General features: G+C 44.0%; 1 protein-coding gene across 2 annotated transcripts in view; it reads left to right on the forward strand.

The window, feature by feature from the left end:
* UNC5D (unc-5 netrin receptor D) overlaps nucleotides 1-20,235 on the forward strand; it is a 430,198-nt gene that overhangs the window by 347,120 nt on the left and 62,843 nt on the right. For both annotated transcript variants that reach the window (XM_081171622.1, XM_081171623.1), the window contains 2 exons: nucleotides 3,087-3,464; nucleotides 8,560-8,644. In XM_081171622.1, coding sequence (XP_081027748.1) covers nucleotides 3,087-3,464; nucleotides 8,560-8,644 — 463 coding nt within the window. The remainder of the gene's footprint in view (nucleotides 1-3,086; nucleotides 3,465-8,559; nucleotides 8,645-20,235) is intronic.

The raw sequence follows: 20,235 nt of genomic DNA on the forward strand, positions 1-20,235 counted from the left end.
TATGAAAAAGTGCTGGCTGGGGACTGAAGTTGTCGCACAAAAGTTAGGTGAAAGTATTCTTAACCATAAGGCATGTGGGGGCAGGAATCATAAGCGTGCTTCTGGATCAGGCGAAGTCCCCGTCTAGTTTAGCATCCTTTTCTCACAGTGACCGACTAGGTGCTTATGGTAAGGTCTGAAGCAAGGCAGCAGTGAATACTCTCTTTGACATTACAGTGCTCAAGAAAGTATACACAACACCTCAACAAAGGATCGTTGGACACAACTGAATATTGATTATGCAAAGAATTCACCCAGTGATGTTTGGAAACTGGACTTGGGAGAGGGGGGAATCTAACCAAAGCCTCAGAAAATAGCTTGATTTAATTGAGAATAATTTGGACCGTGTTATGCCCCTGATGATGTTATCAGGAGTGCAACAGAGTCCCACCAATTCCCACCTACAATCCCCCCACCTACATGCCTGCCTGCCTGGGTCCCTCCCATCCACTGCTGTGATGGCGGCAGTAGGATTAAAGAACATCTCTTCCATTGCCTCTCGGATGCCTGGCATGGTGCTGTAACTGGATGACAGGCACCAGGAGCTCTGGGCAATGTTATTTTCCCAAGGCTCCTGATGTATCACGAGCTTGACAGGGTCCAATTCTTCCCTCAAAATCCCCCAATGAGCCAGGCACGTCAAAACAGCACACTAGGTGTCAGATAGAGGAGGAGGAAGATCAATATCTGCCTCTCAGGTTCCACAGCTGCAAGAACAGCAAGGAAGAAAAGTAGGGATGGAGTTGGCCGTGTGGGAAAGAACAAGATAGGAAAAGAGGGTTTCTCTGGCCCAGTTTAAAGTCAAAGCCAAGGAAAGGGGGGCTGCTGGGCCATTAAAATCATCTTGTATTTTAACTTAAGCATCGTGAGCTACTCAAATTCATATGTCTGAGTCAGAAAATATGACTCTCTCACATCACTGATGAGTAAACAACGACCATGATCTCCCCCAGCTAATTATGTTATTCTGGGGTGGGATCACTGCTGGTTTTGTCATGAGAAACTGTACTGGATATTATATGACAATGCCAATAAACACGTGTGTGTGTGTGTGTGTGTGTGTGTGTGTGTGTGTGTAACCAGATTCTTTTAAAACAAAGCAATGTAAGTGTTTGGGGGTAGGGATAAGAACACTTTTGATGAGTGGCTAAAGATAGAAAACAAAAGGTAGGAACGACACAACTATTTTCCTGTGAGTTTCATTGTGAGCAAAAATAAAGAAAGTGATTATGGAAATTATTCAAATACTTGTCAAAGCACGTTATTCACTGTTACTATAAAATAAGCAACTCTGTTATTTCTGTGAATCATTCCAAACCATAGTGTAGCAATAAGCCAAGAGCAGCAACAAGCCTTGGGTTCATGCATTCCCTGCTTCCCTCTCATCTTCCAGCACTGCTGGTAGAAAATTTCTTATTATGTCTAAGCTAGGAACTTTTGTTTGTTTAAACAGTGGCTTGCTAAAAAAGACATCATCAGCAGTGGCTTGGTCCTAGTTTCCTACAATAACCCATAGTTCAATTAGCCACATTTTGTCCTTTGCAATTGCACTGTTACTTCATGAAGTGATCTTTACATTCTCCTCATGACCAAACCAGAGGAGAGGGGGAAAGGAAGTAGGCTCACTGATACATCTGCTAAATGTACATGCTTCTACTGATGGTGTTTTAAGTTGATCCTGAACTTAGCTGGCCATGTAGGGGTTCACCGTATTAATCCTGACTGTCATCCTGATCTTAAGGGAGTATTTTGGAAAATCTGAATATTATTATTTTGAAGGGGTGTCAGTTCCCATTGTTTTCAGCTGCTGTACTTCAGAAAATCCAAACAAAATGTCCCTTTGGTCTCCTGCATTGGAAACCGCTAGAGATGGCATGGCCAAACACAGGATCTGGGACTAGATAATGGGGAGGTTTCAGATATTTTGAATCACCCTGTGCAAAGGGTTAGTGCAGGCAGCCATTTTACAGCACATTCCACCTGGGGGTTAAATTAACCCTAACCATTTTCTTGGTGATATGGATGAGAGAGCTGAACCCCTCAACCCAGCATGGGTAGAGAGTTCATCATCTACTTAACCAACTTTTTGACCCCTACGGCAGTCAGTTTCTCTCAATTGAATTTACAGTACATCAAACACCACAATTAACAAATGTATTGATTATTTGTTGCCAATGTGAAATAGTTCATCATCTGGGATTTTTAATTTTACCTTGTCTGTTGATGTCTTCAGTTTTCAGCATTGATTTCGATGAAATGCAATTTTCTTATGAATGTGCTTATAAAATGCTTAAAGTGCATGAGTGAATGCATTAAAAATCATAACTCTGTAAAGTAATGCTCTTTAGGGCAGGTAATACTGTGCATACAATACTGTACATACAGAATATATATATTTCACATACGGTATATACTAATGGAGTAGAACTGGCAATGACGGACCAGGAAAAATAACTTTAGGTCATGGTGAATAGATCAATGAAAATGTGTGAGTGTGGGTGTGCTTTAATACAAAATATATTCCTTCATTAGGAAATGAATTAAAATGAAATGGTCAATATTATAATAATGCTATTATATAAATAGATGGTGAAATCACATCTGGAACATTTTGCATAGTTCTGGTTGGGGCATAGTTCTCAAAAATGATATTATAAAGCTATAAAATGTTCAGAAAAGGGCAACCAAAATGATCAAAGGGCTGGAACAACTCCCTTGTCTGTAGGCTAAAGTAGTATTGACCAAACAATGGTTCTTTACCACCTCATTAAGAACTAGGCCAGGGAAGGGGAACCTTTCGTTCTCCAGATGTTGAATTAAGTCAGGGTGAGGAACCTGCAGCCCTCCAGATGTATTTGGACACCAATTCCCATCCGCCCCAGGCAGCATGACCAATGGTCTGGGTTGATGGAAAGCCAACGATACATGGAGGGCTACAGGTTTTCCATCCCTGAACCAGGCAATTCTGTAGACAAAGCTATACACACAACACTGTCTGTTGTACATAACAATGATAACCAATTGCCCGATTGATTTCCTTCCATCAGGTAACTCCTTGCTTTTGAACTCATCCATGCAGCCTGACCTGACCGTGAGTAGAACCTACAGTGGACCCATTTGCCTTCAAGACCCCATCGACAAGGAGCTTATGACCGAATCATCTCTCTTCAACCCTTTGACTGACATTAAGGTCAAAGTTCAGAGTTCATTTATGGTTTCTTTGGGTGTGACTGAACGATCAGAGTACCACGGAAAAACACATTCTGGGACATTTCCACATGACAGTAACAGGACCTTCCATCCCATACATGCAAAAAACAAAGCTGCATACATTCAGAATCTCTCATCGCTCTCCAAAAGAAGTGAGATGAGGGCCACAGGTATCTTTGGCCACCTGGGAGGACGTTTAGGAATCCCAAACACAGGTGGGTTGCTGCAAAATCTGAGCATGCTTTGAAATGCATTATTAAGTGTTATTTCTCTCTTTCTCTTTGAAATGTGCTGTCATAGCAAGTTCTCTCAGTGGGGCTTGTGACATATGAACCCTTGCTTGCTGTTACCAGCTAACAACTTGGTAAAGATACCCTAAGGACCAATAGCAAACACTCACAGGATGTCTGAGCAGTTGTAGCTCATAACCCATGGGTAGGCAAACTAAGGCCCGGGGGCCGGATCCGGCCCAATCGCCTTCTAAATTCAGCGTGCGGACAGTCCGGGAATCAGCGTAATTTTACATGAGTAGAATGTGTCCTTTTATTTGAAATGCATCTCTGGGTTATTTGTGGGGCCTGCCTGGTGTTTTTACATGAGTAGAATGTGTGCTTTTATTTAAAATGTATCTCTGGGTTATTTGTGGAGCATAGGAATTTGTTCATCCCCCCCCCAAAAAAAATAGTCCGGCCTCCCACAAGGTCTGAGGGGCAGTGGACTGGCCCCCTGCTGAAAAAAAAACTGCTGACCCCTGTCATAACCTAATGAAATAGTCCACTCTTGTTGCTGGGGAAGCAAGATTGAGTAGATTTTCCCCAAGTCACTAGCACGGTCCTACTAAAAACACAAGAAAAGCCACATTGGATTAGACCCAGACTTCATATTGAACAGCATTCTCCTTCTAACACTGACCCAGTTCCTGCCGCAAGGCTTTAAACCCTGCCTTACTAGGGGCTGTCTACTGAGTCAATCAGGGTACTTAAAGGTAAAGGTAAAGGGACTCCTGACCGTTAGGGCCAGTCACGGACAACTCTGGGGTTGCAACACTCATCTCACTTTACTGGCCGAGGGAGCCGGCGTACAGCTTCCGGGTCATGTGGCCAGCATGACTAAGATACTTCTGGCAAACCAGAGCAGCACATGGAAACGCCGTTTACCTTCCCGCCAGAGTGGTACCTATTTATCTACTTGCACTTCGTGCTTTCGAACTGCTAGGTTGGCAGGAGCAGGGACCGAGCAATGGGAGCTCACCCCATCGCGGGGATTCGAACCGCCAACCTTCTGATCGGCAAGGCCTAGGCTCTGTGGTTTAACCCACAGTGCCACCCACTAAACCTCTGGCTCTGGCTTCCCATTTGGATATGCTGCTGCCTACTCTTTGCCTACTCATGAGGGTGATGGGATACACCCTACTCATGAGGGTGATGGGATACAGGGCATCCTTTCAACAGGGACACTGCCCTCATTGGTCATTGGGAGAGAGAGCTGTAACAGGCAGGGAGGAGCTTTTCAAGTATGGTCAGCACTTCAGGACTCCCCTGATTTCAACACCGCTGCCTTGCTCCAATGAAGTGAAGGGCTTCCAAGCACCAGGAGGACACGACTGTACTCCTTCCCCACCAACCTCTGCTGCTCTTTGCATGAACAAAGGGTCCCATCTAGCATTAGTGTTTACTTTGGAATGCAGAGCATCCAGTGCTTTTTAAAAATAAAAAATTATTGATATTAAAACGGAACATTGCTCACAGATACGATGATGATTAATCTCATATATAATTTGGTCCTATATCAATATTTACTAGGTTTCAGTCATGGAGAGCCAGAAGTCTTAAATGGAGCGTGGATAGAATTTATTCCTGAGCTGCTAAACTTGCCAGATTATAATTATACCACTATTTAGGTCCACTTCAAAATGTAGACGTCTCTCACAATGATTTTTCCGCTCAGCATAATTGATCCATTCCAATAAATTCCCTTGGTGTACTTGATCAAATAGTTGAGATGACCTACGCTCAGAGGATGAGGCCAGCAAAGTTTTAAAAACTAAAGTTTTCCAATGCCACGTGGAACCGAATTACATTAGCCCAGGGGTGGCCAACATGACGCCCTCCAGGAGTTATGAACTACAGCTCCCATCAGCCCTGATCTTTTGTCATACTGGTTGGAGCTGAAAGGAGTTGGAGTCACAACCATCTCGAGGGCAACATGTCTGCTACCCCCATATTAACCCACTTCTTTTAAAAATTGTTTTTTTGTTTACATATTTAAGGTTTTACATATAAATCCTTTACAACATTTTATCACATGCCTGCACTTATTAATACCAGCAGTTTAGCATGAATTTAAGTGTGTTTCAGATATACAGTATTATACCCTTATTTTATACACTATTGACAGCAGAAGGTGCCCCTTTCCAGTTAGGGTTCTGTCCTTTGGCTATGGGGAAGATTCGGTTTCATTTTATTGCATTTCATTAATGTATCCATGTTAGTGTAATTTGGAAAAATGGGTGAAATTGCACTAAGTCCATGTCTTGAACTGCCTATCCTCATATCTGGATTCTGCTTAGAATTAACACGTCAGCTGGACTCGGCAACTTAGAAACAGACCAGGGCTAAATGCCTGGAGCATGACTCATCCATTCTCCCTTTGTCTGAAGAATTGTCTGAGGCTGCATTCAGCAGCCTTGGCAGAAATATGAAGCATTCACACGCAGTGCAGGCAGTGGCAGAGGAAGAGGAGTGCGGGGGGAGTGCACCGCCCCCATCAGCATGGTCCCGGTGGGGTGCCATTGCAGCTGCCCCCCCCCCGCCTGTGCTGGGTGCCACACCCCCACAGGAGGCGTACCATGCCCCGAGGACGCATGCCACACCCCTGTCGGCAGTGCATCACACCCCCAGGACGCGTGCCAGTCTCGCCCCCACCTGCTCTCCGCCCCCCGGTGCTGGAACATGAAGCTCCACCACGGAGTGCAAGGTATCATCACAGTTGAAGGTTACATGCTGTATGGTTCAGCATAGCATGGTGAGCTAGCATGATAAAGTGCTAGTGGATTTCTCTTTATACTTGAACCTTTACAAGATTTACTTCTAAGACCAGAAGAGCTGTATTATAGTAGATCAGTTCATGATGCACCAACATCTCTTAAAGTTTATCTAGCCAGTGTGTTTATGCTTGTCTTGTGCCATGAGACACTAAATGCTTTATACTCTAAGCTGAACTGAGTGGGAAAGGAGATTTATTAACTGGGAATTCTGGAAAAGGCTGACTACTGGAAAACAGGAAAACTCTGATTTTTAGCTGGAAGATTCTGCTGGAACTGTGCATTCTCTGCCACTTACACTGGCCAAAGTGTGGCATCGTATCAACAACAGCCCAAGCTGAACAGCTGATGGGCCAACTGACTTCTACAAGTTGTAACAATCCAGGCATACATCTCTCAGTTCCTTTGAGTGCTATGTGCTAAAGATGGCAGCACACAGATTAACTTCCCATGAGGTTTGGGTAGAAAGAAAAGAAAAGAAAAGGTAACATTATTTTATATTTTTAAAAGATTTATAACAGTGGTAGAGTGCTGTGTTATCAACGATATCTAAATATCAAAACTTCAACCCCAAGAAATGTCAGGCCTAGGGGCTGAATCCAGCCCTTCCGAAATCTCTGTCTGGGCCTCAGCACTCTTCCCAGGTCACGCCCCCATCCTAGGCCACTCCCCCTATTCCCAGGCTGTCCCCATAGCTGTCCTGCCCCATGTCCTCCTTGAGTGCTTTTGCCTAGCTGGAATGTTTCCTTGAACTGCAATAATGCCTCTTGCTTGTCTGGGTGCAGGTGTATGCCTTTTCCATAGCTGGAAAGTAGACTCTTGCTTCAACCATTTCCCCCTACTGTCACATGACCTCTCGAGGAGTAGCACATGAAGGGCTGTACATTTCCTCCCATCTCTGAACTATAATATACAATTTGGAAGAGAGTCTTAACATACAATTAAACCTACCTCCACCTCTGCTGCCACCATCAAATGTTTGCAAAAATCTCATTCCACAGCATTCTAGGAACATAACAGCTCACAGTGGAATATTTACATTTCAGGCAGGTGCTGAGTTTATTTTGTTGAGAAATGCCATCAGCTACCAATGAGTTCCTTGATTCAGGAAGCCAAGGCTGTAGCTGTAGTCATCATAACAATGAAAATATAATGATGAAACGTTGGCACTGAATGAATTTAAAGGTTTCAAGAGAACAATCATAATATATGCTGGTGAACTATTTGCATGTAAAATTTGATGGATATGAAGAAGAATGTCCTTTGATCTGTGCAGGATGGATGTAAAGTTGACAGGATTGTAATTTACTGGAACTCTTTTTGGAATGTGTTCTGTTGGCTACATTCCAAAGGATGATTAACATTTTAGCAATACTACATATTTTATACAAAAGGTCAGTCACTTCACATCTGAATTCTTTAAGACCTCTCAGATGAATGACACCTAGCCCTTAAAACTTCACCCTTTGTCACTGCTTTTTCACAATGGTTCTTCAAGTCCCCTTCTTGGGGCGGGGGAGGGCAGAGAAGGAGATGATTCAGACATAAGAATTTGTCTGATGTCCTCTTATGTACCTCTTTCAGAGCTGCTGCTCTGCCTGGTTTTATGTTTCTTACACCTTGGGGTGTTTCCTCCATTTCTCCTCTTGCTGCCACTATTTAAAACATGCTGACATTGTTTGGGACCCAGCTGTGCCCTCACTGATGTATGGACCACATTATAACAAACATGATTCTAAACATTATGAAAAACATTCTATAGATGCTGGGGTTGTATTGAAGGACATTTTGGAGGTTGGTTGGTGGGTAGGTAAGTACTGGAGTGAAATATTGACTGACTCTTGTACAGAATCAGACCATTGGTTCATGTAGATCAGAACAGTCCACACTGAATGGTAGCAGCTCTCCAGGATTCCATACAGGTGTACCTGGAGATGCCAAGGATTAATCTTGGACCTTTCTGCATGAAATGCATGTGCTGTACATATGAGCCCATAGCCCTTCTCCAAAGCAATCTCTCTTGCATTTTCTAAATACTTCACGCAATAGAAACCTCATTTTAACTATGGCCTTGAGGAGAGATTGTAGTAGCAAAATCACAGTATAACTATAAATTGGAATCTGATCTATACTACACTGTTCAGGTGATGACAAAGATTTGTCTCACCAGTATGTTCCATTAGGCTAACGCTCTTCTTAAGCTATGACTCACTTCCAGCAGAGATTTGATACGCCCCCTAGTATCTTTTGTTCTTACTTTGTTATAGGAGTTAGCCTGTTGATTCCACATGGAGCCATCCCCGAAGAAGCATCTTGGGAGATCTACCTTGCCATCAACCAAGATGAAGCCAGGTAAGACAGGAGCAAAAATGATGTACATATGCTCATCAAAACTGTTAAACACCAACTTATAGAACAGGAATGGAGACCCTCTCCCCACACCACCAAGGCAACTGGACCCCAACCCTAATCAGCCCCAGTCAACAAAACCAATAGTTGGTATTGATAGGAGTTGGAGTCCATCAAGAGCTGGAGGACCAGAGGTTCCCTGTCACTGTTCTAGAAGAAAGGGGGAATAATTGAAGTAACTACATAATTTCCATTTTATATATATATATATATATATATATATATATATATATATATATATATATATATATGCAGGTTTTGGTGTCTTCGGGTGTCTTCCCGTGTAAGAGTTGGGGTGTCTAGGCGACGTTTCGACGAGGTCTCACTCGTCATCTTCAGGCTGGTGCTTTCGGCTTCTTGTTACTGGAACAGAGCAGGATCTCAGTGTTTGAGTTCCTATAAATACTGTTGAGGGGGTGTGGTGTATAGCCTCCAACGTTCTGGGCAGAGAGGAAGTTTCCAGGTTAGTGTGCCTTTTCTTCTTTTGTTCATTAATTACTTGAGGGATATCTTGAGTGATTTCTTGAGTGATATTCTGAGTACCACTTAGGAGGGTCATTAGGTGTGGATTAGTTGCTAAAGCTTTCGTGTCTTGACCTCTTGAGCTTGTGAAGAGTTTTTTTCTGAGAAGATGGCTGTACTGCACTTAGTTGTGCTCTGGCTTGGCTTCGTGTATAGGGGCGAGCTGTGGTTTTGTGCCCTGTGCCAGCCAGATCTGTGTAGGGATTGCAGGGGGGTGCAGCATCCGGAGGTGCCACTATGGTTTGGCTACTGGATGGTGTCTGTAATTTATCTGTGGAGAGGGTCTGGGTTTGGGTCTGGTGTGGTTGATTGGAGATGGCGTTCTGTGTGCCTCTGGTTCTGGTGTCGGTTTTTGTGGGGAGGGCTAATTTCCAGATGTCTGGCAGGCGGGACGTGTCGTCACGCTTGTTCATGTTGTGAGGGTGTTTCTCTATCTCGATGGCTTCCATGATTATTCTCTTGTGGTGATGTTCCATGTTAAAGAGCAATTTGGAATCTGCAAAATTAATTTCGTGTCCTGTTTCTTTCATGTGTTGGTAAAGAGAGGAAGTTTTTTCTTCTTTTTTGACGGCATTCTTGTGTTCTGCGATACGTGCATTTATTCGTCTGTTTGTTTGTCCAATGTACGTGGCTGGGCAGACTTTGCAGGGTATTTCATAGACCCCTTGGTTTTCTAATTGGATTTTATCTTTGGGGTTTCTGAGGATATTGGCTATTTTTTGGTTGGTGCAAAAGGCTGTTTTGATATTGTGTTTATGGAGGATTTTGCTGATTTTATCTGTAGTGCCCTTGATATAAGGAAGGAGGGCCATGCCATTGTTTTCTTCTGTGTCTTGGTTTTTGGGGTCTATGAAATACCCTGCAAAGTCTGCCCAGCCACGTACATTGGACAAACAAACAGACGAATAAATGCACGTATCGCAGAACACAAGAATGCCGTCAAAAAAGAAGAAAAAACTTCCTCTCTTTACCAACACATGAAAGAAACAGGACACGAAATTAATTTTGCAGATTCCAAATTGCTCTTTAACATGGAACATCACCACAAGAGAATAATCATGGAAGCCATCGAGATAGAGAAACACCCTCACAACATGAACAAGCGTGACGACACGTCCCGCCTGCCAGACATCTGGAAATTAGCCCTCCCCACAAAAACCGACACCAGAACCAGAGGCACACAGAACGCCATCTCCAATCAACCACACCAGACCCAAACCCAGACCCTCTCCACAGATAAATTACAGACACCATCCAGTAGCCAAACCATAGTGGCACCTCCGGATGCTGCACCCCCCTGCAATCCCTACACAGATCTGGCTGGCACAGGGCACAAAACCACAGCTCGCCCCTATACACGAAGCCAAGCCAGAGCACAACTAAGTGCAGTACAGCCATCTTCTCAGAAAAACTCTTCACAAGCTCAAGAGGTCAAGACACGAAAGCTTTAGCAACTAATCCACACCTAATGACCCTCCTAAGTGGTACTCAGAATATCACTCAAGCAATCACTCAAGATATCCCTCAAGTAATTAATGAACAAAAGAAGAAAAGGCACACTAACCTGGAAACTTCCTCTCTGCCCAGAACGTTGGAGGCTATACACCACACCCCCTCAACAGTATTTATAGGAACTCAAACACTGAGATCCTGCTCTGTTCCAGTAACAAGAAGCCGAAAGCACCAGCCTGAAGATGACGAGTGAGACCTCGTCGAAACGTCGCCTAGACACCCCAACTCTTACACGGGAAGACACCCGAAGACACCAAAACCTGCATTCCTGTACCCGTGAAAATCTACGAAAGCAAATATATATATATGTGTATATATATATATATATGTATGTATATATATATATATATATATGTAGGTTTTGGTGTCTTCGGGTGTCTTCCCGTGTAAGAGTTGGGGTGTCTAGGCGAGGTTTCGACGAGGTCTCACTCGTCATCTTCAGGCTGGTGCTTTCGGCTTCTTGTTACTAGAACAGAGCAGGATCTCAGTGTTTGAGTTCCTATAAATACTGTTGAGGGGGTGTGGTGTATAGCCTCCAACGTTCTGGGCAGAGAGGAAGTTCCTAGGTTAATGTGCCTTTTCTTCTTTTGTTCATTAATTACTTGAGGGATATCTTGAGTGATTACTTGAGTGATATTCTGAGTACCACTTAGGAGGGTCATTAGGTGTGGATTAGTTGCTAAAGCTTTCGTGTCTTGACCTCTTGACCTTGTGAAGAGTTTTTCTGAGAAGATGGCTGTACTGCACTTAGTTGTGCTCTGGCTTGGCTTCGTGTATAGGGGCGAGCTGTGGTTTTGTGCCCTGTGCCAGCCAGATCTGTGTAGGGATTGCAGGGGGGTGCAGCATCCGGAGGTGCCACTATGGTTTGGCTACTGGATGGTGTCTGTAATTTATCTGTGGAGAGGGTCTGGGTTTGGGTCTGGTGTGGTTGATTGGAGATGGCGTTCTGTGTGCCTTTGGTTCTGGTGTCGGTTTTTGTGGGGAGGGCTAATTTCCAGATGTCTGGCAGGCGGGACGTGTCGTCACGCTTGTTCATGTTGTGAGGGTGTTTCTCTATCTCGATGGCTTCCATGATTATTCTCTTGTGGTGATGTTCCATGTTAAAGAGCAATTTGGAATCTGCAAAATTAATTTCGTGTCCTGTTTCTTTCATGTGTTGGTAAAGAGAGGAAGTTTTTTCTTCTTTTTTGACGGCATTCTTGTGTTCTGCGATACGTGCATTTATTCGTCTGTTTGTTTGTCCAATGTACGTGGCTGGGCAGACTTTGCAGGGTATTTCATAGACCCCTTGGTTTTCTAACTGGATTTTATCTTTTGGGTTTCTGAGGATATTGGCTATTTTTTGGTTGGTGCAAAAGGCTGTTTTGATATTGTGTTTATGGAGGATTTTGCTAATTTTATCTGTAGTGCCCTTGATATAAGGAAGGAGGGCCATGCCATTGTTTTCTTCTGTGTCTTGAAACCCAAAAGATAAAATCCAGTTAGAAAACCAAGGGGTCTATGAAATACCCTGCAAAGTCTGCCCAGCCACGTACATTGGACAAACAAACAGACGAATAAATGCACGTATCGCAGAACACAAGAATGCCGTCAAAAAAGAAGAAAAAACTTCCTCTCTTTACCAACACATGAAAGAAACAGGACACGAAATTAATTTTGCAGATTCCAAATTGCTCTTTAACATGGAACATCACCACAAGAGAATAATCATGGAAGCCATCGAGATAGAGAAACACCCTCACAACATGAACAAGCGTGACGACACGTCCCGCCTGCCAGACATCTGGAAATTAGCCCTCCCCACAAAAACCGACACCAGAACCAAAGGCACACAGAACGCCATCTCCAATCAACCACACCAGACCCAAACCCAGACCCTCTCCACAGATAAATTACAGACACCATCCAGTAGCCAAACCATAGTGGCACCTCCGGATGCTGCACCCCCCTGCAATCCCTACACAGATCTGGCTGGCACAGGGCACAAAACCACAGCTCGCCCCTATACACGAAGCCAAGCCAGAGCACAACTAAGTGCAGTACAGCCATCTTCTCAGAAAAACTCTTCACAAGGTCAAGAGGTCAAGACACGAAAGCTTTAGCAACTAATCCACACCTAATGACCCTCCTAAGTGGTACTCAGAATATCACTCAAGTAATCACTCAAGATATCCCTCAAGTAATTAATGAACAAAAGAAGAAAAGGCACATTAACCTAGGAACTTCCTCTCTGCCCAGAACGTTGGAGGCTATACACCACACCCCCTCAACAGTATTTATAGGAACTCAAACACTGAGATCCTGCTCTGTTCTAGTAACAAGAAGCCGAAAGCACCAGCCTGAAGATGACGAGTGAGACCTCGTCGAAACGTCGCCTAGACACCCCAACTCTTACACGGGAAGACACCCGAAGACACCAAAACCTACATTCCTGTACCCGTGAAAATCTACGAAAGCATATATATATATATATATATATATATATATATATATATATATATATATATATAGGGCTACTTAAGGTTGTATCTTCCAGATGTTATTGGACCTCAACTTCCATCCTCCCTGATCCTTGGCTATGTTGGCTGGAGCTGATTGGAGTCTAACAACACCAGAAGTGGCACCACTTTCCTTTCTGTAGGCATTATAGCTTCCAGAGCTGTGGTTTAATCGCATACATATGGAGAGGCTCACATAATATCACTGGAAACATATGCATTTACAAATATCCCTGCATAGCATGTTAACCACAGTTGCCACAGTATATTTGGTGCTGGTCATTTTGCGTGTTCAGACCCAGAGACCTCCCCCCTAAATAAACACACATTTGACTCAAAATTTAGTTTTGATTTTTGGCAGAATTTAGGCCACAACTTTATTGATTACAGAAAAGTGAGTGGTTGCATAGGCTCTGGTTCGACTAGCTCCCTGCACCCTTGCAGGTAGGGCTGACCCAGGGCACCAGCATACAGTAGGTCAGCCAAGGGTGAACACCTGAGGTAGGTGAAAAGCCCAGGAACAGACTATGCTCACTCACCATATGCTCCCCTGGACTCAGGCATGGGCACAACTCCCTCTCAGGGGTTGACCAAACCAAGTTGAGTCCCTGGATTCCTTTAACGGAATACCCTTCACATAGGGATGGCGAGAGCATTCTCTCATCCCTATCACATGGACCAGAGCCTATCAGCAACCTTACAAGTTGTGACAATTTGCTACACAGCAGGCAAAACCCAAATAGCAACAGCCAATCAGCCAAATGGGGGAAATTCCCGCCGTGCCCCTGTCCCAACGACAGATGACAGACGACGGCATAGCAAGGTCAATCGCAAAATGCCCTAAAAATATGGAGAGGTGGGCCGGTGTTCTGATGCACGAGACAAAAGAGAAAGCTCTGGGTCACGTATATAGGCATATATACTTTTAGACTGCACCCCATTGGCCAGATTAAACCCAGCAACGAGGGACTTACCAATCAGGTGTTGTGACTATCCAATAAACCCACCCACAACCAGGAGGTCAGTCTCTAGGTCTCACCGCAACACATGCCCTCTTTTAGGGAGGACACGATTTACCCTTACACACAGGAAATACAGAGGAACATTTTGTTTACTCCATTTTCTGATGGAGGTAGGAATGGTTAATCTCTACCCCTAGGGATGGACTTAGATAGGTTTCCAGAAGAATGAGTAGGTGGCGAAAGGAGGTGGCTGCTACTTTCTTAGTGTAATGGGGCAAGAAGGAGTGCCAAGGAGTTTCAAAGCTAGATCGACCATTGCTTCTCCTTCTATTCTCGCTAATATTCTTTCCATCACCATCATTATGCCTTCAATTCAAGCCCCCAAGTAAGATTGCATTTGAATTAATATTTATGCCCTGCATTTCTACCAAAATAGCACTTGTAGAGGCTTGCAGTGAAGAACAACAAAGACAATATAAAAATACATGCACTTCATATACAGTGTAATAATATAAAGAGCAGCAATTATATGTCCTAGCTACTGCAATAAACCATAATTTTTGAAACTCCTAGAATTCCTAGGGTGGTTTAACAACCAAACCCTCTTCTCAGGGGATTGTGGGAATTGTAGCTCTGTAAGGGCCTAACAGCTCTCAGCAATTTTAACAAATTAACAGCTCCCAGAATTATTTGGAGGAAGCCATAACTATTTTAAGTGCTTTAAATGTATGGCATGAACATGGCTTTAGTTAACTTTCAACTAGAACTTTTTTTGTGCCTTAAAATGGAGATTTCCCCTCTCCTCCCTGCTATGAAAGAAATGTGACAGTGAAACTGAGGACCAGCAATCAATCAATCAATCAATCAATCAATCAATCTTTATTGTGATCAAAGACCAGATAACAAAATTAACACCAGCAACATACGCTTCGTCATCATCAAGAGGATGATGTAATTAGAAATTCCCTATAAACTTATTTACATTAAAAATAACACTCCTTCAACTAAAATCTTTGATCCAAAGTATAAAATCAGTGCTCGTTCATCAAACAACTGCCATTACAGTCTGTCTTGTCCTCCTTGCCATAAAATAGAATTTCATGACAGGCCTGGTGATATTCAGATCATTGTTGGGAAGAAGGTATTTAACATACCGGTAGCTTTCCCCTGAGCAGCCTGGTAATTTCCTTAGTAGTGGTTGGATTAGCTCTCTTCAAGTATCACAGCCCAATAGGCAGTATAAAAGAGCATGCCCAATGGATTCAGTCTCATCAGAGTTGCATGGGCATAATCTCTGTTCAACTGGGATGTTGTGATATCTGCCCTCTAATAGTGCTGAAGGGAGAACATTAAAATGGGCTCTGGAAAATGCCCAGCGATGTTTAGGGTTGTCCAGTGCACTTAAGTAATTTGCTGGGTGTGATCTTTGAGGTTTGTGTAAGGATTTATAAATTTTAGAGGATTGGTTAAGATAATTTTGGTATTCTGTATCCCAGATTCGTTCTTCTTATACTTCTAGCCCTTTCCATTTCTAGACTTAAAAGATATTCAGGAGAAAAGCAGTATAAAATCATTTTGTTTGATAATTATCAGCCAGCGGAGCAGCCCAGTTCGGGTCTTAACCGAGTCTTCACCATGTATACAAAGTCACAAATCACAATTTGGCCTGTCTCTAATCGTAGGGCTTCGTTAGGGACACATTTGCGAGTTTGGAGAATTGACCTTAAAAACCCTGATTGTATTTTTTCATAGGGATCCAAATTAGAGAGGGGGACTAGTTGTGTGTTGTGTAATAATTGAGCTAAAGGTTTTGCAGCCTATAATTTAATAGCAGCTGGAATAAAGTTTCCTCCCTTTACTCGGTGGGCCGCCCAAAGCTAACAAGTTTTGATAGCTTTTCATTCTCATTTTTACTTCTTCTTAAAGGTTTCTAGTATTATTATTTTTTCCCGTTTTTCTCACAGTTTCTACCTGTGAAAAATCACTAGGTTGCTTCCTCGTCCCGCTTCTTTTTGAGTCTGGGGAGATCTGTCAGTGTGTTGTGCTATAGTTGGCAAAGGCTGTTGTTCAGCTTTAGAGCAGCCCTGTGCAACAGACGATGGGAGTCCACATGCGGCCCCTTTTGTGATACTCCTCCTACCATCAGGTTGACCTAACCCTCATTAGCTGTGGCCTGCGGAGTGCAAGGTGGCCAAGATATGTGAGTCAAGAGACTCGACTTGGCTGTTGCTGCTACTCACACAGCCAGGAGCAGAGTAGGAGCTGAGCTGCGTATCGCCAGGTGTTCTGGAAGAGGCCTGGGCTGTTTCTAACAGCTCTCCAGTGACCTAAACCAGGAGATAAGGTATTGTTATTAAGAGAATGAGCTGCGAACTGCACATTCCCAGTTGAAATCTATGTATTACCATGTGCTGCTAGTGCTATTATTATAATAATGGTGATGTACTAATATCCTGCAACATATAATCATACAGAAACATTCCAGAGTGCCATTGCAAATTCCCTCCCCGCATTTGAAGATTATTAAAGGTTGGAAATGCCCACAAATCGGCATATTGTCCTATTTTCAGACTTATTATATTTACTTTGGTATTTTTTACGCTGCCTTTTGGTGTGAATAGCCCGCCCAAGGCAGTTTGCAAATAAATGCATGAAACAATGGGACGAGCCATCTCACATTGGAAGCTGCCTTATACCAATTCACTACACTGGTCCCTCTAATCCAGTATTGCTTACTCTGACTGGCAGCGACTCTCCAGGGTTTCAAGCAGGAGATGGGGATTGAACCTGGGACTTTCTACATGCAAAGCAAAGTATCCTCCTAATACTTGCATTCTTTATTGCTGTCTAACACAGCCCAGCATCCTGTTCCATCTGTGTGTTGGCTTCTTCGCTGTCACATATGAGCCAGCAGCTGTCATGACCTGGTTTGAGGAGGAAGGCAAAGACTTTTCAGACCTTTCTAGAGGCTGCCTGTATACCCAGTTTTACCTTTCTTACTGTGCCTTTGCTTCTTGTGACTGAACCCCACAGAAGAGACTGCATGCTGGCATCACTAAGGACAAATGGAGTAATATTAATATTCTGTTGGTCACATGGGTGAGCCTAGCCCATAAGGCATTCTTCCCCAATCAGGTTCCACCAGGTTACTTTGGACTTCTATCTATCTATCTATCTATCTATCTATCTATCTATCTATCTATCATCTATCTCTATCATCTACAGTGGTGCCTCGCAAGATGAAAAGAATCTGTTCTGTGATTCTCTTCGTCTAGCGGTTTTTCGTCTTGCGAAGCAAGCCCATTGATGGATTAGCGGATTAGCGCTATTAGCAGCTTTTAGCGGCTTATAGTGGCTTATCGGCTGATTGGATCAGCTGATAAGAGGCCTAGCGGCTTAGAAAAAGGGGGGGAGGGAAAAAACCCGGAGGAACTTGCAAGACATTGTCGTCTTGCGAAGCAAGCCCATAGGAAATTCATTTTGCGAAGCACCTCCAAAACGGAAAACCCTTTCGTCTAGCGGGTTTTCCATCTTGCGAGGCATTCGTCTTGCGGGGCATCACTGTATCTATCTATCTATTCCTATCCTGCCCTTCTAATATCTATGCACCACTTACTGTAGGGTGGCTTGCCACAATTTCAAATCACAGGACAAAAAATGCATATTAAAATACGCTGGGAGGGAGTCAACAAGGTACTAAGAAGATTGTTCTGTCAGTGGTAGCATTATCAGTTTGCCAGGTGGCATGAACACCCCTCTCCTCCCTGCAACCCACACACACTGTTCCAGAGGTCCCACAACCCCTGACCTGGGCCACGCAAAACTGGAGCTGGCATAGCGATCACGCCTGGCAGTCAGTGCCAGAGGAAGCCACTCGGGTGCCTGGGCAGCACGCCCAGGGATGGGGTGAGGGCGGGGCGAGCCACCCATAGGGACAGGACGCACTGCGGGGCCTCTGGAGTCCGCCTGCCTCCTCCCACACAGCCACTCTACAGCAGTGGGCGGACCGTTTGGGCAGCGCAGAGCCTGCACGCACTCAAGCCACCACATCACTCCCAGGAGAGATGCGTGGCTTGGGCGCACTGCAAGCCCCGCGGTGAGTGCACCCAGCATTTTGTCACCCCCCTCAGTGGTGTCACCCGGGGTGACCCGCACGCACTGCATCCCCCTTCCTCCGCCCCTGCTGGCAGTGAAGGCAGGTGGGTTGGTTCCAAATCCAGCAGGTCCTGGGTCGGCTCAGCCCTTCCCTTCCACACTTCGGGGGCACCTACCAGCAGGACTTCCAGTGCCCTGCACTCTTGGGCAGGCAGAACAGGAAGCTTTGTGTTGATTATGTTTTCCTTGTGCAGGCTGAATTTTAAAATCTAATGCAGAATAATTCATGTTTTCCTTTACAGTGGACAGAGCCCGGTTGCACAATTTGCTGTAAGCTTGCTCACACTGTTCGCCACCCCCCACTGTCAAGCCTATGTAGTTGCTTCTACTGATTGCATTCTGTCTCCCTTTTATGTTTGAGCCTTAGTTCAGAGACAGTGGCCTGTAGCGCTCCAAAGAGTGCTGATCTTTCCCTCCCCATGTAGCCCAGCAGCTGCTACAAATTTCCTCCTTACAGCTCAGTGTGAGGACTGGATTTATTATGCCCATTCTCTACACTACCACTGTTTACAAGATGCGGTGGGATGCTGTAAGCAACATTCCTCTGATGTAATTAAATAAGCACCAACTATGTAATTCATGTTCGCAAGCTTCCCCCAGCATGCACATTCATGATGTACTTTTTAAAAAGCTGAGCAGGGGGAAGAACATACATCAACTAATTGTCCAAGTGCTTGTATGCTGTCCTTTGGTTGCAAGAAACCAGCTCTCTTGGAGGGAGAGAGAGAGGGATGGGAAGAGGACCAGTACTAGGATCTTGAACATGCTCTTATTAATTCCTATTTGGGCCAGGGAGTATCATGCTTCCCAGCAACCTTCTCATCTGAGCCTTGTTTCTGCTGGTTAGTTTCAAGGGATCAGAAGAAGATTCTATGTCTAGGAGAATGCAAACATGGTTTTAAGACCAATCCTCAGCTGTTCTTCCACATCTCTGACCTCTTCAGGCATTAGGACATATGAGACTTCAGTAATGTTGCCGAGATTCCTTTTTAAAACAACAAGAAGAAAAATCGAAAGCTGAAGCAAATACTCTGGCTGTGTACATCCAGTTCGCTCCCACTGTTGATTTGGGAACTGGTTTACGCTCAGAGTCAGCCGCAATCCATATCTATCCTTTAATTTCTTATAAAAAACTGCATTTTGATATGTTTTTCCCCAAACCAGCTTTGATCGGAATTAAGAAAAAGAATGAATGATCTAGCTGTGTTTTAAACCAGTTAATATGTGCATGGCCTTATTCTGCATAGAATATATATTTAGGTCCAATACTCAGAATGCTAACTAGTAATAATTTGCATTTACTTTTAAGGGGTGTGTGTATGTGTGTATGTGCGTGCACTCACACACTAGAGAAAGGAGAGAGAGGTTTGTCAGAGATTTTTTGATGCCTGGAGATATTTTCCAAAACTTAATCTAAAACTCTTTTCAGTCCCCCGCCTCCCTCTGATAGCTCAGCTCCTTTGTGAGACCTTTCATATTACATCTCCATCTGCTGCTGTTGCTGCTTTTTAAAAATCATTTTCAATGGAAGATTAAGATATGTGAAGCGAAAGAGGCGGCGGGGAGGGGGGAACCAAGGATGAACCCAGCTGTTTCATCTGTAAGGGCTTGGTAGAAGTGAATTAAAACGGGTTAATTAAATAGAAGGAGCACATATTTTGCCTGCTGTTTTACTTCTGTTGGCTAAAAGCAGAGGGAGCAAGCCAAACCAAAAGAATTGTCATGGTGAGATTTGCTTTCTGGAACACCAGGGGTGAAAGTTGGAGGAGGGAAAGCAAACATAAAGGAAACTTTAATTAGAATGCCACACATTATTTCCTTTTCAAAGACTTGAGACAGCAGTGACATACGCAGTTCTGATTCCCGTACCTTTCGTACATTGTGT

This window comes from Podarcis bocagei, assembly GCF_964188305.1.
Source record: "Podarcis bocagei genome assembly, chromosome: 15".
Taxonomy (NCBI): domain Eukaryota; kingdom Metazoa; phylum Chordata; class Lepidosauria; order Squamata; family Lacertidae; genus Podarcis; species Podarcis bocagei.